General features: G+C 30.0%; 3 protein-coding genes across 7 annotated transcripts; 2 read left to right on the top strand and 1 right to left on the bottom strand.

Annotated features, from left to right (window-relative positions):
* Window positions 1–859: 859 nt before the first annotated feature.
* Window positions 860–1,759, bottom strand: LOC112685778 (protein LLP homolog). Its single transcript, XM_025557761.1, has 2 exons — window positions 1,521–1,759; window positions 860–1,111 (listed from the first exon to the last, which is right to left on the bottom strand). The coding sequence occupies exons 1-2, from the start codon at window positions 1,675–1,677 to the stop codon at window positions 906–908; spliced, it is 363 nt and encodes a 120-aa protein (XP_025413546.1). The 5' UTR covers window positions 1,678–1,759; the 3' UTR covers window positions 860–905.
* Window positions 1,760–2,082: 323 nt separating this feature from the next.
* LOC112685777 (transmembrane protein 208) lies at window positions 2,083–4,667 on the top strand. Its single transcript, XM_025557760.1, has 5 exons — window positions 2,083–2,309; window positions 2,392–2,550; window positions 2,923–3,059; window positions 3,133–3,217; window positions 4,174–4,667. The coding sequence occupies exons 1-5, from the start codon at window positions 2,304–2,306 to the stop codon at window positions 4,324–4,326; spliced, it is 540 nt and encodes a 179-aa protein (XP_025413545.1). The 5' UTR covers window positions 2,083–2,303; the 3' UTR covers window positions 4,327–4,667.
* A 2,495-nt stretch (window positions 4,668–7,162) lies between these two features.
* On the top strand, window positions 7,163–23,333 carry LOC112685767 (retinaldehyde-binding protein 1-like). Of its 5 annotated transcripts, none has more exons than XM_025557745.1 (7): window positions 7,163–7,454; window positions 18,996–19,220; window positions 19,930–20,151; window positions 20,806–20,999; window positions 22,514–22,630; window positions 22,833–22,926; window positions 23,015–23,333. In XM_025557745.1, the coding sequence occupies exons 2-7, from the start codon at window positions 18,998–19,000 to the stop codon at window positions 23,188–23,190; spliced, it is 1,026 nt and encodes a 341-aa protein (XP_025413530.1). In that variant the 5' UTR covers window positions 7,163–7,454; window positions 18,996–18,997; the 3' UTR covers window positions 23,191–23,333. The 5 variants fall into 5 exon arrangements, with proteins under 5 accessions (XP_025413530.1, XP_025413531.1, XP_025413534.1 ...); XM_025557746.1 differs by lacking the exon at window positions 7,163–7,454 and adding an exon at window positions 7,461–7,723; XM_025557749.1 differs by lacking the exon at window positions 7,163–7,454 and adding an exon at window positions 12,263–12,287.
* Window positions 23,334–23,449: the final 116 nt, after the last annotated feature.

Genomic DNA, 23,449 nt, shown 5'->3' on the forward strand with positions numbered 1-23,449 from the left:
AGTAATTTCCATTGGAGTCCAGAAGATAAAAATAATTTTTATTGTTAAAGATTTTGGTATATATTTCAATCCCTTTCTTGATTTCAATCACCAAATTAATGCCTATAAAGCATTGAGTCTTTAGTTTCATGGAGCGTAATACTAAAATGTTTAGCTCTGTCCATTGTCTTCAAACACTACTTGTTTCTTGTGCACACTATTATAAAATATCGTATAATTTGGCAACCCTACTTAGCATAAGACCAGCTAAGACTTCAAAGATTCTAAAATAGGTTTCTATCATATATCTCTTTCTTACTCAAAAACGAGCAACTGCAGCATGAGTACTCATCTGTGCTTTTAAAGCTAAACATTCCCACACTTTCTTTTCAATAGATGCCCCAGATCTTTTCTCTATTAATTTCCTTGTTCCAATCTACCCTTCAAGACATCATGCACTCTTTCTTATCCCTACTCACTCCACCTTCAATGGTAATAAGCATCCTTTACACTGCATGTTTCGTTGTGTCAATAATGCCATATAGATCATTCTGGATCTATTTGCTCTCTTATTTATTTGTATAAATACAACTATATTTTTAATACTTCATTTTATTCTTAATTATTCTAGTTTTTAGCTATTTAATTTTTATTTAATTGGACTGTTATCAATTACCTAATTTATGTACTTCACATATGTAAAAATAATTAATAAATGAATTCCAGAGAAAAAATGTATTTTGTTATTAGACAACTGTAAAATATATACATATATATTTTAAATAATAAGAAAAAAAATTAGAAATAGAAAAATAAGAAATTATCGTTTTAATATAATAGATTTATCAGTTTATGTAATTTAAAGTAGACAATAACAAACTAATATGAAATAAACATATATTTTCAGAAAAATTCTTATAAATGTTTCATTTTTTAGCAGACTTCTTTAATCTTTTAGAATTAATTGACTGTTGTTTTCTATAACTCCTGATATATTTTTTGTATTCTTTTTTCCTTAGCCAAGTAGGGTGTTGAACTTTTTTTGTAGTTTTAGGTACCAAAGTTTTGTCAATTTTAGATTTTTCTTCTTTTTCCAACTGCATTTTTTCAGCTTCTTCATTCTTAGCTTTAACTGGAAAAAAGCACAATAGTAATTAAGTATATATTGAAAATAGTTTGAATAAAATACACTTCCAATGATAAATCACTTGAAAAATTTCAAAAGAATACTGATAACTACAGAAGAAAAAAAACCTTTATTTTTAGATGGTTATTTAAATAATAATGTAAATAAAAACTATAAGTTCTTGTACGCACAATAATGCAATACGAAATGTCTTGTTGAAAAGCAGTAAAGTTAAAAATTGTACAATCTATACACTTAAGGCAAACCAAGCACTTCAAAACTACAACAACGATGGAGAATATCATAAGAAAAATAACGTTGATTTCGAGGCTGCGTCCGTGCCGAGCAAATGAGTAATGACACTGTATCGGACAAATAATACAATGTACGGTGAGTAATAATAAGGGATAACTACCGAGGCAGACGTGTTCGATTTCACCGTCTTCCTTGACTTCGATTTCCCCGGCGTTCACCAGCATCGTCTTCAACCTGTCCAATTCCTTCACGCCGTATCGGATTCGTTTGATAGCCCTCATCTTTCTGCGCCATTTGCTTCTGATACTCTTAGCCATTACGGTGTCGTGCGAGAAATCAACGAACGTAACTGCAAAGGGCACGAAAACACGTGAGCGAAAGAACAACAATATGTTTTCCCTTGTCAGTCGTCAGTTATCAATATTGTTATTATTGTCAACGGTGTGACCGTTATGCAAACTTGTTTTATAACCGTGCACCGTTCGGTCGATCGTTTTTTATTTATCTTCCGCCGAATCAAATCGCTCATCGATCGTACGAAGAACAAACGAAATTTTCAACTACAAAAAACATTTCCGGAAGCGTTTTAGCGGTTGGTGTGTCGCAGTACCGAAAAGATTGGAAACCGTTCGGGTCGGTGCACGAGTATTTCTTCTTGCGCTGTTGGTCACGTTCTTTCGCAGTTGGACGTGTCTACACGCGTCGCGAACGTGCGTCGGACCAACACTCAGTTCAGTGATAACACGTTGATACAGTGTCGAATTGTGTCATCGTGATATTGACTAGCGACACGAATATTACATAAAATAAAAATAAAATGTCGGAACACGAAAGGATTATTTCGTTTCAATAATATTCCGACAAGTCAAAAGCAAATTGATTCATTCGCTAGGCCATCCATCGGTCACCACGCAGAAATCAATAGAACGCGACTACTGCAGAAATGGTGGTAAGGGTATTTACTGTAACTGTTTTTTCGTGCTCTCCGAAAACTGTTCAATAGAAATAATACGATTGGTTTCCTCTATCAGGCTCCCCCGAAAGGCAAGACTGGCACTAAAGGTCAGAAGCAAATCCTAGAAGAGAACGATGCTACCTTGAAGTTTTACAGAAACATGATTGGAGCAGTTAGTGCCATATACATTGTGTTCAACTTGGCTTTTGGAAATATTTTTTCACTCACAAACATAGTGCGTTAAGTATTAGTACTGTGTAATTCTATTAAACCGAGCTGCTTTTGAACAAGTTAAACATGGTTAATTGCGTTAGGGTTCAAATTTAGTGAAATATTTGTCAAAAATAACAGAACACTTACACTTTATTGATATTAGTTCAAAAAGTGTTGAAAGCTAAGATTTTTTACTGTCCTTTTTTTTAATTTTTCTCAAGGCTAAACCTTGTCATTGAAATCACTCTTTCATATCTGTTTCCTAGCTATTTTCTTAATTTAATTAAACGATACAATACATTGTGTTCTGGATGGTTTTAAAATATTGTTTTCGAGGGTATTTCCTTGATTATTTCTTATACCAGGCACTTAATAATTCAACTTTTTTTTTCAGTTTCTTTATGCTCTTGTTGTAATATCTCATGGTGGAAGTTATAAATTTATGGCATACATGTCAACAGCTAAGTACAGTGAAAGTGGTAAATTACTTGACGCTGGTACAGATCTCAATATGGAAGGAGGCTTAGCTGAGTAATTATATTATAATATTTTGTTCAATAACAATTAATAGTTACAATATAAATGTAATGTATTTAAATTTCAGGTATACAAAGGATTTGATTATTTTAACATCAGGCTGTCAATTATTATCAATTATTTCCAATTACTTTTGGCTTCTATGGCTCCTAGTAAGTAAAAGCATTATAAAAATGCTTTGAAATTTAATGAGATATAATTTTTATGTTCTAATTTTATTTTTTTTTCATGTATTTTTATTTTCAATTTATTTTATTTTGAAATGTCTTAGGTTAGTTATGTATGAATTGAGATTTACATAGTAGCTTATTTTGTTCTATTTTACTCCAGAAATTAGATTTTGCTATATAGAATCTTATTGAATTTCTCTATTAGAGTTATAGGTTATTCATCTTGTGTTAATTGGGTTGTTATGTTGAAGATTTATAGAATGACTTTCTAAACTGTAATTTTTTTGTTGTATCTTTTTTAGCATTTTTATTAATATCATTTTATTGTCTAGATTCCTATGTCTTGAAAAATCTTAAAATGTTCATTGCCTTTTAATATCTTTATATTATATGTTCTAAAAAATTATCTTTCATATTAGTATTCATTATTTTTTATCAATCAAAAGTCAATTTTATAAAAATGTAAAATAAAAACATTTAGAAATGTCAAATTAAATACTTCTTCTATTAGCTCATCTATTAGTCTCATATCCTTTTTTACGGTGTCTTTCCATCCTGTTCTTGGTCTTCCAAGTGGGCGTTTTTTATCTATTTTTCTTATCAGAACATTTTTTAATACATCTCCATCAGCTCTACATACATGTCCTAGCCACTCTAGACATTTACACCTTATATATGTGAGTACATTTAGTTTTTCATACAGGTCATACATTTCTTCATTGTGCCTCTTTTCATAAATTCCAAGGTTATCGTTGTACACCGGTCCATATATATTTCTTAATATTTTCCTTTCCCATATAGCAAGTTTTCTATTGTCATCTTTTGTCGTAGACCAAGTCTCACATCCGTAGGTTACTATTGGCCTAAGATAGCTTGTGTACAGTGTAGTTTTTGAAATACAATTAATTATTTTTTATTTGAAATTTATCTTTTTACAGGCACCAGGTCAAGCATTTTGGGTTGCATGGAAAAACTTTTTAGGACCATATTTTATGCAACGATCACCTGAAGAGGCATCACCAGAAATCAATGAAAAAAAACAAAAGAAGCTAGAAAGGAGGAAAAAACGACAACAAAACGTGCGTTATTAAGGGTTATCAAAGAAGTATTACTTTTTTTTTTTAAAAAAAATTTAGATTATTTTTTTATTGTTCTGTTATTGAGTTTTGTTTTGTATTTATAACATTTTTATATAGATGAATATTGTCAGTAATTTAATTAATATTTGTGTTCAAATGTTTTAAAAGCTAGTATCAAAAAAGATCTATAGGGATTTATGCTTTTGAAGAACACGCTTAAAACAATTATTTTTTCTAAGTCGTCACTCCTAATGTAAAATCTTAAACTTCCGAAACTATAAGTTAAGAAACATTGTGTAACATGGCCTAGTTTCTTATCTTTCATGCTCAAAAATATATTACTATAAGTGAAATGATTGATGATATGTCAAATAATTTGTAACAACTGTGACTAATTGATATATTTTGTTATTGAATAGAATTATGCTTGTAAAGCACTTATTTAGACAATGTTTATTGTATTTATGTATACATTGTACAAAATAAGCACACATGTATAATAAATAATGAAATTTTCTAAGAAAAACTTGTCAATTTTACTTACTTTTATTTTCATATTTTGGCCCCTAGTGGCCTAGTAAGTTATAAAAATTAAATAATATTACTTTATCAGTTTTCTTGAGTTATTATAATAAATATTGAAGGAACAACTCAGTGTTTTTTAAAAGTTTAAAATGCGACCCAATAGTAAGCAGCGTTCCATGGTGTAGGAGCATTTTAAAAGTAACGTTGACAAAATTATGGTTAATTGTAAAATTTGTTAAAGAAATTTAAATTCTATGGAAATACTACTAACTTAAAAGATAAATATAAAATAAATATTAATTTCTTTTATATTGAATAGTAATTATAAAATAAATGTGTATGAAAAAATCATACTCATTCTAATATAATTAATATAATTTCTTATATTAAAGTGCCCTTCCAGTCCATTCGCACATTAATGCATTGTATGATTAGTATATATATTATTATATTGTTATTTATCTTATTTGTTTTTAAAATGAGCTCATAAAACGGAAACATCCTACTGCACTTATTATTCCTGATTCTACAGAAGACGATCCAGATTCCGAATTGTATTCCATTGAGTCTAATATTAACTTATCGAATTTTCAATCTTCTCCAACAAATTTTAACTTACAAACTGAATCTTCTAATTTAAATCAACCTTTAGCTAAACGCTCGCGTCAACTTAAATTATACAGTACAACAAAAAGTAATGAACTTACTGTCGCAGAAAATGAAATGAAATTGAAATTTGTCAAGTATAAATGATAATCACCGATTATCAACCCTTGTCAATAGTTAAAAATGTTGGCTTTTTATAATATACAAAAAAATTAGAACCACTTTACACTATTTCGTGCACATACAATTATTCGACGTTCGACTACTAAACAGCTGATCGATATTGTCTTCCTCACTGGAGACTTAAACGCCTGGTTTTCAAGTTGCTTTAATATTAAATTCGTGCTGTTTGAGTTTCTGATTGTTTCTTACAAGGCGCTTCCATATTATTGTTATGACTAAATACATACTCGTAATATTTTATTAACTTATTCTGTACGATGGGTAGCAATGTTGATAACCTAGTAACTGAGCTTAGTAAATGGACTAAACCAATTTTCATTGAGTTTATTAATAAAAATACGTCAGCGTCCATTAAGCTTAGTAATGGCTTACAATTGTTTTTATATGGAGTACATACTAGCAAGCCTGGGCATTAACGAGTAAATAAGTTAAAAGTTAAGTTTATTAAATTTATTACATTATTAGTAAATTAACTTATTAACTCATTTTCTTACAGAGTAACTGTAAATCAAAGTATTATTTTTTCATTTATTTTGATTTTCAAGACCAGAAAAATATTTTTGTAAAATACGGCGATCGATAACAAGTTCATGGAATTTAGAAAAATATAAAATTAAAAATATCGAAGAATTTTTAGGTAAGAACATAATATTTATTACGATATTAACTAATAATAGGGGTGATAAGCTGATCGGCTCTCGAACCTTTGTAACCCCTAGAGCCCTCCCTAAGGAGGAGGGTAGTCAACGCATAATGCATTATACATAAATACATGCTATACACTATATCTTCCCAACTTTTATATCTATAAATATTATATTTTTATAAGAAAATGGATGTGCTTTTGTTCCATTTCAATGTTTCGTAAAGTAATACCGTCGATTACAAGAACAAGAGCCGTTTTGTTTTATGATGCAGAGACTTCACAAAAAGGATTTTTACGCTACATCTCAAAAACGACTAGGTACATTTATAAACTTGAAATTTGACGCAGTGGTCTCTCCAACACTCGAAACATGCAACAAGAAGGGATTTTAAAAAATATTAGCACCGGCAAAGACGGTTGTTCATTGATGCGAACCCGAGTAATTCGGCGCACTATAAAATGTTGCTTGAATACGTATAAGCTATAATTCGTCTTAATCGCAAAGATTTGAAATCAATTAGACTTTCACCGCTTTTAAATTTTTTTCGAAACGCGCTCGCGTTAAAAAAAAAAAAAAAAAAAACAAGGAGCAAAATATGTTATGAGATAAATATGTTTGTGGAACGAAATCGGTTTTAATCGGACGGGAACGATCTAAAAAAATAACCGTGCACACTTCTTCTCGTTCGATTTCGAAAACGTTATTCCGATTAATCGCACGCGTCGCCGCGTATAAAAATAGGTAAACTTAAAAGGTATGTGGTTTTTTCGTTCTCCACTGGCAACCTAACCTCGTGCCATCCGACGGCGGTCGTGTCTTGCGGACCCGGTCGGCACAACCTGTTCGATTGCGGTGCACGTTAGCCTTGGCGTTTCGCACGCACCGCGGCAGTACCGGTTCTACCGGCGCGTAATAACGTGTACGCTTATGTGCTCACACCACGGCGGCCTAGACCCATTTCCGAGGCGTACCTCCTACGCGCCCACCGGGACCGCGCGGTTTCGGATCCGTCGATCACACACCACTCGCGGACCTTTCGGAACGCGCGCGCGCCATTTCGGACCCGTCGATCGCAATCCACTTGGACCGTAGCGTCCTGCGATCGCATCCTGTCTCCAGTCCCGGGGATCCACACCGCGCCCTGCCGCCCGTTTTGCCACAGCGGCGCACACGTTTCCGGTAAGTCGAACCATCGTTAATCGCAGTCACCGGCGACGCAAGACCGGCAGTGCGCGCACATAAATCTGACCGCCGTTTCACCGGGTCAGGGTACAACGTTGTACCTTCGGCATCTCGCTTAAAAGTTTACGTTTCGGTTTCCATTCCGCCGTCGTGGGCATCCACCGTCCGCTTGTCAAAACGTACCAACGAAAACCGTCCTCTGACGTCCTCCGAGGTGCGTTTCCCACTGTTGTGTCGATATCCTATAAAACGGATATTGGAAAAAGGTATTATTTCGATATTCGTACCGTAAGTAGTATTATTTTCTCCTTTCGATCACATTGAAACTTCCACACGACCAAGTGCCACGGGCAATGAAAATCGTAATGCAGAGGGATTCGTCGAATAGAAAGTCTCGTTAAATGGATGTTCGTTATACGAAAGTTTCATTGTACTTCAAACTGTTGTTTACGATATTACGATAGAATCAATTGTTATCGATTTCCTAACAAATATAATACATACTCTTTACGGCAAATTCGTAAGAAACTATTTCTTCTATTCGCGTATTCGCAATGAATGTTCTGTTGATAACATATCTTCAACTTAATATTCCACGTTCGCACGCTTTGTAACGAACAATGTAATAAGTTTACGCTATTGTTATATTTTCTTCTATTTTTAATTTTATACCATCTTTCATGATTAATTGATAATTGTGAATACTATCTAACTAATATACTTTGGCCAAAGAGAGCCAATTATTTATTATAAATATCCATCGACTATGTCACTACTAGACTGTGTACATGGAATGTTTTCTTGATTTATTTACGTTTACGCGAATATTTTATATGACAAAAAAATTATAGGTGTTCTATGAAGATTTATCGATTAAAACACTTTGTTGACAACTACAAAGTTTTAAAATGCATTTTAAAGAATATCATTTTCAGAATAATGATATGATACTTGATATAACGAAATTAGCCAATACAAAAAGATTCACAGATATGTATGATAGTAATTGACAAATGAAACTACAAAATTCTTGTATGGTTTACCAGTCGGATTTTTAATTTAAAATTTAGAGTAAATTTAAGTAAAAATTTATTTTTATTTAAAACATATTATTACCAATCTGTATTTATTTTAATTTTATTTTTGTTGTAAATTTGAGAATAAAATAAAAAATAAACATGGAATATATGAGTTGGACCACCAATGTCCCTCTGATGTTCATGAAAGTTAATTAACAGTCAGAATTCAAGAAATTTCGACATCAATGTTTTTTTAGTCGATTGAGAGGGGTAGATTTTTTGGTAAGGATTCGCTGGCTAGGCTAAATAGTCTTTAAATCACAAATCGCACAGTTCGATTAATATAACATTGCATTAATTTTGAGTGTTGTGGATTTTATATTGGTATAATATTTGTTACATAAATCACAGTGTAGTCCACGTTACACAATATTATGAGAACAATTTTATAGTACTTAATGTTGATAATGTCACAGAATAAATTTAATTAATTTAGTGGTATAAATATTATATAGTTTGAATTGTTAATACATTCTGTGGTGTCCACTTTTATAATTAGACTAATCTAACCACTTTATCTTGTTTTGGTGGAAGAAAAACGAAAAAGTCGATACCGAACTAAAAATGGTATTTTTTCATTACGTCCAATAAATCAAAATGCACAAGAGAAATATATCTTTATAGTAATATAAATAATACACAATTTTCTACAACTTTTCTTTATAACTATTTATTTATATACGTTCACGCATTCTACTCCACATTCCACATTCAGATATTTCGGATGATATTAGGAAAATAAGAATTAAAATATAACCCTAATTTTACAACGGTCTTGTAATGATAAATGTTGTTATTGTTAATTATTTGTATCATTTAATATTATTACACAAAAAATATTATATTGTAATTTAGATTTAATTTTCATAGTTTGATCATAGGTATATATTAATTTCCAAAAGATTTTGAGCGAAAACGACACAGAAAATGTATGGTAAATTATAATCAAATAAATTAGTGTTTTAAATTTTATCTCATATCACTTTTTAGGGTCAAAGGTTTGTGCTAAATATTTTATGTAGTCTTAATATAGTTAAAGATATAATATGTAACATACTCATTACATAGTACATATTTCATGAATATTAATTTTGAAATCGTCTTGTTTTAGTTTTCTTGGCAAATTTTAGAGGAATATCATTAGAAACTCACAAAAAATAATTAAATTTCTATCGATTTAATTTAATTTAAAATTTAATATTACTAAAATATAGATTGATCTGCAGAGCAAATATTTTTGTTAATTTTATAACAACAAGTATTTATACATTTTATTGTTGATCTAGTTCAGGTACAAAATTAGTAAACAAGTTTTATTCGATGGCGTAACAAATAAGTTCTAAATGGAGTTATTGAGTAATTCCGATTAAACCGTTTTCAATATATAATGATTGTAAACGTAAATATACTTAAATGTCTTTAGTTCACTATTACACGTTTCTAATAAATGATTTCAATGATTTCAGTGGTGTCTTTAGTTCACTATTACACGTTCGTAATAAACTATTTTAAATGAGTTCAGTTGGTTCGAAAAATTCCTTTCATTATGGGATGCATTTAACAATAATTTTTAAATAACTAAAAAAATTATAAAAAATTTTACATTGAATGTCATATAATACATTTATACTAAAATCTTAAGAAAGCATTTCTTAAAAATATCAAAAGTTGTCTGTATCGAAAGGAATAATGTAGATGAAATGAATTTTGATGATGGTTACTACAACAAGTTAAAATTTGTTCTTTCTAACGTTGATACAACGAAGTAATAGTTTTACATGATCGTGCTAAACGTATACAAATAATTATATATAATAATAAAGAATCCAGTTTATTGCTGTTTTTAATTATGATTATTTAGGGTGGCTGCATACGAATTGAGTTCCAACATAACCTTTTATGACGAATTGAGCCCCGGGTTGTTTTAAGATACTTACTAATTGAGTCCTTGTTTTAATACGAATTAAGTCCCGTCAAATTTAAAATTAAAAAAACGTGTGCACGCTAGGTCTTAGAATGTAAAAACGAACACTTTCAGACTGAGCAGATTTTATCGTTTTCGTGAATGTTTTGACAATGTTTTGTCTAATATTTCTAGTTGTGTGTAATATGTCAAGTATATAAACATAGTATAGAATGCCGACGACAGTGAAACCCGTTTGATCACATTTTACTTGAAAACCGACTACTTTTTCGAACATGTACACACAGTTTAATATATCTTGTAACACTCATAGTAATATACGAACTCGTTTGTGACCACGAGCGTAAGAAATAACTGATACGAGTGTATTTCGGCAGTTTGTGCGTAACGTTTTGAAACCGTGACAATTAAAATATATACAGCGAGAACACTATCACAATATATTATAGTACCTAGGTTTCTTCTATATATTTGTCACTCGTCAAAAAGTGCTAATACTTTTAAATCGAATGCGTACACCTATTTAAGACGGTAATGGTCTTAATATACTTATTTATTGTATGACGTTTTCCTTGAAGCTGAAGACGAAAACTATTTTCTGTTTGTATAAATTTTTTTTTACGAGCGGTACAAAATATCAGTTCTATCTGTACTTCGTATAATTTTATCAGTCGCTATTTTTGTTTTCATTTTATTATTATATAGCTACGACTCATAACTATACGTTCATAAGTTACAATTTGTGAATAAATAAAAATTAAAAACGAAGTTGATTAAGTCAAAATGCATGAACTCAGCGTCTTTCGTAAGTAACATAACATATACACACGATGTAAATCGTTACTTCAAGAATATTGCTTAGAAAATTAGGTAACACAATTGATGATGACATTTTTTAAGTCTTTTAAGATTAAATTTCCATAAATACTGGTTTACTTAAATAGTTATTGCACACACATTTTTTTTTTTTTTTTTTTTGTTCTACTGAACCTTAAATATTATATCTTATGACTTATACCAATCAGTATATTATATTACGTTGAATATGTATTTCAATTTTTAATAATTTTTATAATATTTAAAAAAAAAAGATCGATTTTAATGTATAAACTGAATGTTATTATTGTAGTTCATCATAGTGTCCTGAATTGAATTGAATAGTAATCCTCTTTTATAATTATAAATAGTGATTACTAAAATTTCTTTATTTTTTATTATGGTCCTATTGTGTGCAAGTTCCATCATTAGAGCAACGATTGCTGACACAACTGTGAACGTTAACGTACACTCTGAAGATGGACCCTACTTTTGAAGTACATAATTTACATATATATAATTAATGTTTTATACGTTATTATGTCAGGAAAATAAAAATATTTTTTATTTAATGAAATGATTAAATAAATTTTATGATTCATAGTTGTAATAACGACGTGCAATTTTCGATAATTGTTCGATTGTTTGGTCTTAACTTTTAAAAAAGAGTAAATATTTCCCATAAATTTGTTTTAAAATCTGTAATAGTCTAGTTTATTTTATTAAATAAACCATTCTATTGTTAAGTAAATTGTAGTTAATTTAAGGCAATGAGTTTATTTTTATTCAGCTAATGACTAATAATTAAATAATAATTATTGTATTGTTTAATAACAATGTTCGTCCATTAGATTTGTTTTGTTGTTATTATACAGTATTATTTAATATATAACATGTAATATTATACATTACTTTGTATTATAGACATTTGAAGTAGATCGTGATAAAAATGAATTATTTGGTGGAAATCAAACCAACATAAGCTAGTAAATGTTAAATATTGAAGTACAGGTAACTATTATTAGCATAAATATATATATATAAATATTTATTTTTTTTAAATCGTAGTATTATTTTTGTAATAATATTTTCCTACAAATAGTAGAAGCTGTTTTTATTATTAAATATTCACTCTTCTATTTAATCCCATTCGAAAGTAATTGAGAACGTTCTCACGGGTTCATTATTAGAGCTGTCGATTCATAACCATAACACGAATATGTCATGGTGGTCAATTAATGTTTAAAGTATAAAAACGAGTCTTAGACGGTCGCAAGAAACAAATATTGATTATAATTTACAGGACGCACATAAAATAATTAACATAGCACTCTGCGGGTTCATAATTTATTTGCCTTTTGATTTGTAACTATGATGTTTATATTGTTTTACGTTGTCTATCGTTTCAGATGGTGGCACACAGTATGTGCGGTAAATAGCGATAACATTTAACCCAATTTAAAATATCTGTCACGTTTGCAAACGGTCGGTTTTTTCGGTTCATATGTTAAGACTTACATATATTGTCTAAAGATAATTGTCATGTTAATCGCACCGCGTTTAGCGCTCCGGCAATATTCTACTTGTACAGATTACAAACAAACTGTTAAAAAATATATATTATATATTATGTAAATTCTACATACGCGTATGTGTTGGTGCACGAATAATACGTTTAATTCGCCATAACCATTGGTCTTTACGTGGATAGTGCAATTCGATTATTACAATATAGGCCACAAGGTTCGATATCGCGTATGGTCTTATACATTAAAGACCAATATAAAAAAAAAACCTGTTGCATAGTACATATAATATCGTTTTATATTTATACATATTTGTACGGATCGTGCATACAATTACCGTTGACAATCCGATATATATCATATCCGAGCAGTTCAAGGACATTGCTACAACGAACCTCTTCGACGTGTACGTACGCAAAACACGGTCAGTGTGCGAGGAGTGCCGCCGGGTTCAAGACCACCTCCCTTCGGATCACACGTACCCGCGGGCCGCGACTAGTATTTGTTACTCCGAACGGTACGAAATCGCAACGTTTCAAGGTATCGGATCAAAAGGATTTCATTCGAATAACGATGTTGTATGGTTAAATTTCATTTCGAAAAAGTTTATGGAAAGATTACCTGTTACGAAGAACCGGTGCGACGTTTACACCGTTTAAGCCGCTTTTTCATCAGATTTCTGATCATGGCGTTTTTATTACTTTTTCTTTTAATAATCAAATCCTAAGTCTGTATTCCTTTAACCGTTACTTTTAAAATTAGACCTATGTCTAAATTGATTATTACACTGAAAACGAGCCTTGCGGCTTTTAAATTAATAAACCAAATAAAATAAATAAATTACAATGAATTGCGTTTTTTTTCTCAACTAATCTAACAAACAAATATATCTTTTGTTATTATAATAATTAGTACCTAGATACTCAGGAAAGTATGCTGATTATCACACTTGTGCAATAACGTTTCTCAATTTTCAATTACAAAATAATACACCGAAAATGATTACACATCAATTAATCGTGTATCTACTGTTGATCGAATCGAGTATTGGATATAAATTCAATGTCGTATAAGAAAATGACTAATTCGGTATTCAAATTGTAATGTTTTGTCGATGGAGAAATAATAAATAATGTTTATAATATTTTTTATGTATAACCGATGACGTTTTGTTGTGAAACACATTACGAATTAAAAATTAAAGCTTGAAATCTATAATATTGGAGAAATGCTGCTAACCAATCCTTGGGCTGTTAACGAAACAGAAAAGAAGACGGAGAAATTATGCACTGTTAAGCTCTTTTAATAAGCTATACAGCGTGCAATGACAATGCTCATACGCCATATTATTTTACCCAAAACAAAGAAACAAACATTCTATTGTTATAGTTGTTATAAACTTCTATAACTTTATTGTAGATACAATGTAGTACAACTTTACATGTAGAATTATTATTGATTGTGGACAGATTTCTAATGGTGTAATAGATGACTGTGGCTTTACCCCCCGAAGAGTTTATTTGAAAAAAAGTATGGATTGTGAAAATTTTTTTGGAAAATCGATACTACAAAGTTGTCAAGAATGATTTATCTAATTTATTATATTTATTTAAATTATATAATTATCTTGCTTATCTAATCATAATATCAATCGCATAATATAATAAAAACACCGACGAATACATACTTTAATTTTGTCATATAGTATTTGGAGTTTAACATAATACTCTTATGCCTCTAACAGGGGACTAACAGGGGGACGCACTATCCCCATTATTATTCAACATAACCATAAAAATAGTGGTAAGAGTTTTTCAAAATGAAGCCAAAGAATAAGCGTAAATGAATATCATATAAAAGTATTTGGTTTTACAGACGATATTAACATTTTAAGAAACTCTCAGAGATGATACAGTGAGAGCTACTGAAGCATTGTAACGTGCAGCAGAAGGTGTTACACACAAACGAAGAAAAAATCACTAATGGAACTGTAAGACATTGAAACATCGCTAGATGTATTTAAAACCTTACTGCATGAAAAATTTGAAGGGTTTCAGTATCTATGTATACTAATAAATACGAAAAATGTTGGTCCCGTGAGATCGGGACGAAAATATCATAACAAAACAGAGAAAGTGTTTTTCGTCCTATTAAAGTTCTAAGTTTAAATTATTTTCAAAACAAACGAAAATAAGACTATACACATCAACAATAAAGCCGATACTAATATATGGTTGTGAAGTATGGATCCCCACAAGTGTAACACAATGAAGATTGAAGACGTCTGAAAACAAACAATTGAAGAAGATATGCAGCCCGGTCAGGGTTGCCAGTGGCGTAGGAAATTCATCCAATTAATGAATTCATAAATAGTTAAAGGGTACAGTGGTTAGGACGCTTAATACTGAAGCAGTTACCAAAATGGTATTTAATTGGAAACCGGAAGGAAAAAAGCCTCGGAGTCATTCTCGAAGGAGATTAATGGATGTTGTAGAAAAGAATTTTGAAGACCTTAAATAACTGAATTGAAGGGAAATAATACAAGATCTAAATTAGTGGAGTGATTTGGTGATGGTAGCGAAAACTCTTAGAGAGTTATGAAGGCCAGAAGAAGAAGAAGAAGATTTTTATAGACTTAAATACATGCCATTTAATTGAAATTATAGCATGGAACATTATTTTACATTAAAGAATACAATAATAGTATCCTCTCCATTGCCGAATGTCGCTGTATCGTGGCCGCGAGCGTTGGTTATTACATATAGAATTAATTTTCTATGTATTTTTAGTCTTACAATGTTGAATAATATTAGGTGTGAAATATTGTAAACGGGTCTCTAAAATTTAAGTCTAAGAGTAAGGGGCTCGTATTTTAATTGGTGTTGCTCAAACTAAATGTAATTTATTTAAAAGTATGAAGTAAAAAATAAATCATGTTTTGTAATGGAAAAGATAAACCTAAATTTTCTAAATTTTCGTGCAAAAAACTCATTATGATAGTACAACAGCTGCAGTTGACTACCAATGTATAAATCATAAATAATTGTAGCTACCTGAGAGAAATATACGAGACCAAAGGAAAACATATTCATTGGAAGTAATATATTACAATATTAAATAAAAAAAATTAAATATAGGTTTATTTTACTATTTATATATTATAATTCATTAACTATACCTACATGTTTTGTTAATATAGGGCCCAAAAGTATTGTAGGAACCCTCTGAATTATAGGTCTATGGTATTACTAATATATATTTTTACCAGAAAAGGAACATAATTATTTATTATTAATATTTTCCCGTTTACACGTGCGGTAAGCGACTTCGTTGGTCAAAGTCGAAAAAAATTATATATTTGTATATTACAAACTACAACACACTTCACATTAACTTAACAAAAAATTAACCTATTTTTCTAAGCCGAGTAACAAGATATTACTACTAAGCAAAATTAAAGTTTTATTATTTATGTTAAGCTTAAGGTTACGATTTTTAAATTTTCGAAATAAAGGTTCCAGTTAAGTTTACGATTCCTACATTTTTAAGATTAACCTGTTCCAAAGCATTTCGGTTCCGTTTCTAGTCCCTGGTTTAATTTTGTTTTGTTACGCAATTAAAAAATTTTATTTTTATTAAATTAATTAATCATTTTTTGTAATATATTTATTTTTTATTTTAAAACTACATTTATCTGTTGTATAATTCGTAAACAGTTCATTAGTGTAATCTGGGGTGGTTTTTGGTAGTATTCGGTTACATTATTTGTGACATCGAAAAAATGTGCTAATTTACTCTAGTGTAATGTATATTTCCGACGAATAGTTCTACTGATATAAGACATACTGGTAGGGCAGATCGGTATGAGTAGGGGATAGCGTGCGACGTCATGAAGTCTGAAGCGTACTAAATTATGTTTAGATTACTAAGTGTTGATCGATGAACAAGAAACATTGTTAAGTATTGGATCTTCGATAGAGAAAGTGTTTATTAAACGAATATAATAATCGAAATTGACATATTTCGTGTTTATTATTACGTTATTCCGTGAATCGTTTGACAACGAAAGGTACGTATTTACATATTATATACATATCCATATGTTGTATACACCGCAGGGCTATACGACCTACGTAATATATATTTAACTTGCCGAATTTTATCTACAACAAAATTATAATGTACGCGAAACCGATCTACTTTGTGTATTTGAAAAAGTTATGTTTTTTTTCTACCATTTTTCGTTCGATGAAACCATTTGTCATAATTTTTTCATTACATAAGTACTATTTAGTGTTTTACATTGACGCATTGAATTTATTATTAACATATTTATTGAATATAGTTTTCAACATTTATAATTGTCATTAAATACTAACCTAAGCCGGATATATTTTTCAACTGTTTTGAGCATGCTTTATAAAAATAGATTCGTTCGTTCTTAAATTTTTTATTGATTTTTTTGTGAATTTGTGAATTTGTCAACATTAAATGATTTAAAAAAAAATTTGAACGCTGTCGTCCGAACAAGGAACAACAATTGAAAACAAAGAAATTCCCCTATAATTTTTATAAAAAGACTTTAAAAAAAGGTTTTAGATAGGGGAAATTTCTACTTTTCTGCATGGACACATCGACGATAAACGATAAACGATAATCGTACATCGTCAACAAGATCAATTCGTCTTCTTTGTTCTCTGGCACTTGTCATTGCAGTATATGGGTGTCATATTCAGAGCCGTCCTAAGAATTTTTATGATCTGGGGCAAATTATTTCGGGGCCCCCTCAATAATCACAATAATAGTATACGAGTTTGATAAAAAAAATACACATTAAGTTTTCAAAATATTGGAAAATATAGTTTTTTAAACCTCAATCAATCTAGGTCAATTAAATACATCGATACTATGAATTACATTTTTAATAACTTTTCAAAAATATATTACCAGTTACCCATTAAAATTAAATTTATTCGTTAATAATTTATAAACAACCATTGAAAGTAAGAACTTGGATGTTTACGCATCAATAACGAATTTCTACGCAAATTTGAATAAAATTATACAATTTTTTACACTCCGACAATAAACATAATACATTAAATTACAACTATTTAGAAATTAGAATAAATGAAAATATAACCTGCGTAATACCGCTTAAATGTAAATTCAAGTTAGGTTTATTTAATTAAATGTATTAATATGTATTTTATAAAGAAAATTTATTTAGAAATAATATATTAATATCAATAATCTCTATTGGGTAACGCCGAATATATCCAATCAATTTGAACTTTAAGAGAGCCTCCTTTAAATTTACCTAGACTGGGGTCTAGGAAAAAATGGTTCCGTTGCTCTTATCCTTAATACGGCCCTTGTCACAACTATTTCGTGTATACTTTGAAATAAGTGCAGTAAAATGCGACCATATTCATGGTCCTCAGAAATGCGTGAAGTTCAAGTCCGGGTTTGTTTTTTTACAAAATATACGCTCCGCATTGTCAAACCACACCCATAAATTATGTAATATTTATTTATAACGAGCGACTTGCATGTTCGTTATGTTTTACGCTTGAATTATAACTACATAAATTTCATATAATTATCGACATGTACATTGTTGTATAAAGCGAATTATAGTTAATTATAGGTGTACTCAAAAATAATTCTTAAACACACGAAGTATATGTTTTGCCTAAAAGTTACATCGGCTATTGAACGCAATGTACATACGTAAAGTATAACGTATGTTTGGGATGAATGCGAGGAAAAATGTATGGGGGTTTTCCAAACACATTTTGAAAGATTGAAATTATTTTTTTTCACGACCCAAGTTGGACTTGATAAGGGAAAAAATCTGTAAACAATTACTAGAAATTCAGAAACAATATATTTTCTCATCGCGTTCATTTATTATATTATTTTTGGGACGAAAAAAAAAAAAATGTAATTAAGTTTATCATGTTTTCATTCTGAAGTTGCACGTGGCCTGAAGTGAAGTTACTACTCACGAGTCGACCTTTGCGTTTGTTAAACCTGGGTTTCAACACCTCATTTGATTGGGGTTTCCTTGAAATTTAGGGAGATCGAATAATCGAACACTCGAGCATATGTCGCCTATAACGATCTGTATGCGCGTATAATCTGCAGTACGCGGAGAGACTTCATTAACATGCACAAAACTGTTTTGCAGGAATGGCGTCGACAATAGTATCCGAAACAATTGCGGGATTGCCGAAGCAATTGGCACCGACGGATGATCAGTGGTCAACCACTGTTGAGCAGTGCAAGTTACCGAAAACCGTACGAGAAATCGCTTTGAAGGAGTTGCGGGAGGACGAAAACACGCGTGAACAATGTCTTTTGGCATTCCGACAGTGGATATTGAAAAACCCGGACATCCAAAACGTAGACATCGGTACGAAACACATTAATCAATAACAATATAAAAAATAATAATGATAGTAATATCTTTTGCACCTGTCAATCACACTCGTTATTATAACATAATATATTAATATTTAACGTTTAAAACGCGTACCGACATGTGGGCACAGCGCTTTGAAACGACCGCACAGACGATGTTGTTTATATATTTTTTTGCTCGGCGTTCATTGATTAATCTTAAACATTTCTATTTTTAATTCCTTTCGATCGATTCGACCAAAGTATGACATTCTTGCAACCGTATTGTACGCATTTTTAAAGATCACTGAAATAACGCAACATACGGTAATACTGACGAGTATCGTGACGACTTTATTTGTAACATTATAGCCCTGTAATATTTTTTTCTTTCTTAATCTTTTTCAATTTTACCTGCATACAATCGATAATATAACATGTCATAAATGACTAATAATCCATTTAAATTTGTCTGAAACATCGTACTCCTTTTGGATAACAACATAATCGTATGATATGATACATAATTATAGTATTTTTACACGTAATTTTACTACACGAAGTAATAACATATCAAGACTTTTGTTTGTTTTTATTTCCATTGGTTTTATATACTAAATAATTACTGTATAAAAATAATCAATATCTTTCATGTATATTTTTTTACGCATTATGTAACCTATTTAATTTCTTAACAATGCTACATATTGATATATTTCCAGAAAGTACGTTTTTGTTGCGATTTCTGCGAACCAAAAAATTCAGCTTGCCGATGGCACAACAATTGTTGCTAAAATATTTGAATTTACGTCAAAAGTACCCGATGTACTTCACGAATCTAGACTGTCTGAATCCAGCGGTTAACGATCTTATAGACGCTGGATACATGTTTGTATCGCCTTTTAGAGATAACCACGGCCGTCGAGTCATCATCGGTAGTGCTAGTAAGTATCATAGTTTAATTGACCTATGATTAATGGATACAATTTACCGATAGTTATGAATGTGATCAACTTTATTATAATCGTTTTTATAACTGTAAAATGGTTAAAAAAAAATCATTGAAATTAAAATTTTTTGAATTATCACTTTGAATGTTAAACAGAAATATATTACAGGAACTCAACTAAAGTAAATCGATTTGACTATTAAACCAATGCTTTTTTTTCGTATGTTTGCAGTAAATTATTATATGACTAATAATAATAAATATGACAATAGATTTTTAATATTTGTTTAAATTAACTATCCATTGAACATCCAGAGTTTATTTCTATTGAAATTTGATTTTTCTGTATAAAATATACATTTGTTCTCGTGCAATCAATACGCCATACTTTATAGACGTATATACTCATATATAAATATGTATAATATACCCATTTATTTGGATAGAGACATTGAATACTTCGCATTTCATAACATACTTATTATACTTAATTATTTAATTCCAAATATTATTATAATTAATATGGTTGCTTTTTTTATATTTACAACTTTTATCGTAGACAATTGTCGTATGCAAACATGTAGGTTATTTTTTACCAAGTCATACGACAATTAGAAACTGATTGTATTTTATTTTATTTGATCCACAGAAGGATTTGATCTCCAAAAATTTACTAGCAAAGACTTGGGTCTTACGCATATGGTTACCTACGAAACGTTGTTAAACGATGAAGTCAATCAGGTTATGGGATTCACTCATATCGGTGATTTAGCCTCCATAAGTCCAGCCTATATAACTCTGTTTACTCCAAATGAATTCGCCACTCTTATCAAGTGGGGAGAGGTAACATTTACATATATAACTTGTTTACTCTTATAATCAATTTTTTAATGATGTATTTTAATTGGCAGCTGTTTTATCTTAATTTTACGAAATTTATAACTGAGAAATACATACTTGTTAACATATTGTATGTATTATGATTGATAAAATGCGTTATTAGATAACAGATTTGAACAATTTTAATTTTTTATAATAAATTATATTCAAATGCCTATATTTATTTATTTATATTTAAATTTATGTCGATCGACTATTGACATATAACCAGAGCCATCGATAGGGGAGAGGCAACGGAACCATTCTGTTCAAGTCTCAGTATAAGAAAATTTAAAGGCGACTATCTTAAAGTCCAGATTGATTAGAAATACTTGGCGTTACTCATTAAAGATTATTGATATTAATATATTATTTCTAAATTATTTTTCTTAATGAAACATTAATTAATTAAAATTAATATAAATTAATATTTAAGCCCTACTATGTAGGTTATATTTTCAGTTATTCTAAAGTCTAAATACGAGTAGTTAAACTTTAATGTATTATGGTTATTGCGGGAGTGTGAAAAATGATTTAATTTAAATTTATATAATATCGTCTTGCCTCGAAATGATGATTGTCCGACAATTAATACTTCCGCAGTCTCTGATACTTGTTCGTTTTCGTGATTATAATGTAATTTAACATAATTATGCACACAAACATATATTTACATAACATATATATTACATAGTCCGCATAATTAACTATTACTTATAATAATATGCTATTTTATTTGCAAATAATTTTTTTTTAATTTTCCGACCATTTGTTGTATTCGAAATGATACAACAAACATGGCATCACACTCTTCTTGTCGAACGCTTCTATGTACTGCGTAAAACTTGATTGGAGAAAGTCTGCGAACAGAACTCAAAACGAATACTTTTACCTATAAAACGCAAATTTATTTTAAACCAAAGTATAAATAGTGGTCTCTCGTCTGTAAATAATGCCCGCTAATGATGGAGCAGCGTTAACAGTATACTATTTTAATGAGCCCCACAATATATTACAATGTATTATGTTATAGACTTTTAAACATTTAAGAAAAAATATACAAGTTTATGTTCATTATTTTAACTTGAACACAGAACGATATTTCATGGCGATTAATTTAATTGACGAATAAACTGTAATTATGTATTATTTCGATTGCTCCGGGAAGCGTCGGCGAGACATTGTAGAAGTAAAGAGAGTGACAGGGTACATGCTGTTAGATTACCATTATCTACTCCTATGGTATCTCGGGAACGATTTTCAAAAATAATTAAACACTGACTACTTTCCTTAGCTATCAAACAGCGTTATACTGGTCAAAACAATTATATTTGATTAAACACCATAGTATAGTTGTATCGTTTCAGTTAACGATTGGTTTTGATGTCATTGATTATTAGAACTATGGTTGTTTTTAGATTGAAAATATCATATACTTTATAAAATCGTTGATTGACATGTTAATCTTATGTGTACAGCAATCACTTCCTATGAGACATAAAGCAATACATTGGATGAACGTACCGACGCCGATAAAGTTTGCTTACGATTTCTTCCAAACAAGACTTAGCTCGAAAATCAACGGACGAATGAAGGTTAGCGCGTTTATCAATATAATATTGTCGATTAAACAGTCGTTTAAAAACTAAGAAAATTATCTATACTAGATTTTGGTAAAAATGACATTGAAAACGTACATCTTAAATCAATACGGTTGTGTGTTTGAAAATCTGTAAAAAGCATTGTCTTTGGAACGAACGAATTTTAATCAAGTGTTTTTTTTTTTTTATATTTTAGGTGTATAGTTCACTTTCCGAATTACATGAGGATATCGATAAAAAAGTTTTGCCCAAAGAATACGGTGGTGAAATGCCAATCGCTGAGATGATCAGTAATATATAAATTTAATAAATTATTAATATTATTAACAATTATGTGTGTTTGTGTTGTTAATATTATTTTGTAATTGTGTCACTTAGAACTATGGAAAAAGGAGTTGCTAGCGGGCAGGGAAAAAGTATTAGCTTTGGACAAAATGCGATTACTATCAGATAAAAATATAATAACCAGGAAAACGAGAACGGAACAAAATCAGAGCTTGGTCACCGGATTCAATCAGTTAAGCGGCAGTTTCCGAAAACTAGAAGTTGACTAATAGAGTATTAGTTTACATTTTAATTTTAAGAGTTAGACAATTTCAATCTATATTTTATGGTGGAAAAACGTCTGAGTATTTTTTGTTTTACACGATAATTTGTATAATAATTTTCATCGCTGTATATACATATTCATATACATATGCATTTTATATAGTTTTAAGTGTTTAATTTGAATTGTCTTATCTTTTATCAATAATATAAATTAATTATCACTATAATCATTAATTTTAACTTAAAATTCTAATCTACAAATTT

The sequence above is a fragment of the Sipha flava genome, unplaced genomic scaffold, assembly GCF_003268045.1.
Source record: "Sipha flava isolate LNK unplaced genomic scaffold, YSA_version1 290_pilon_pilon, whole genome shotgun sequence".
Lineage (NCBI taxonomy): Eukaryota > Metazoa > Arthropoda > Insecta > Hemiptera > Aphididae > Sipha > Sipha flava.

Coding starts and splice junctions, on each gene's coding strand:
- LOC112685778 (XM_025557761.1), bottom strand. CDS start 1,677: ATGGCTAAGAGTATCAGAAGCAAATGGCGCAGAAAGATGAGGGCTATC. Junction 1,112..1,520: donor AATCGAACACGTCTGCCTCG/GTAGTTATCCCT, acceptor GCTTTTTTCCAG/TTAAAGCTAAGAATGAAGAA.
- LOC112685777 (XM_025557760.1), top strand. Junction 2,551..2,922: donor TTTTTTCACTCACAAACATA/GTGCGTTAAGTA, acceptor TTTTTTTTTCAG/TTTCTTTATGCTCTTGTTGT. Junction 3,060..3,132: donor ATGGAAGGAGGCTTAGCTGA/GTAATTATATTA, acceptor TTTAAATTTCAG/GTATACAAAGGATTTGATTA.
- LOC112685767 (XM_025557745.1), top strand. CDS start 18,998: ATGGCGTCGACAATAGTATCCGAAACAATTGCGGGATTGCCGAAGCAA. Junction 21,000..22,513: donor CTCTTATCAAGTGGGGAGAG/GTAACATTTACA, acceptor TTATGTGTACAG/CAATCACTTCCTATGAGACA. Junction 22,927..23,014: donor GCCAATCGCTGAGATGATCA/GTAATATATAAA, acceptor TGTGTCACTTAG/AACTATGGAAAAAGGAGTTG.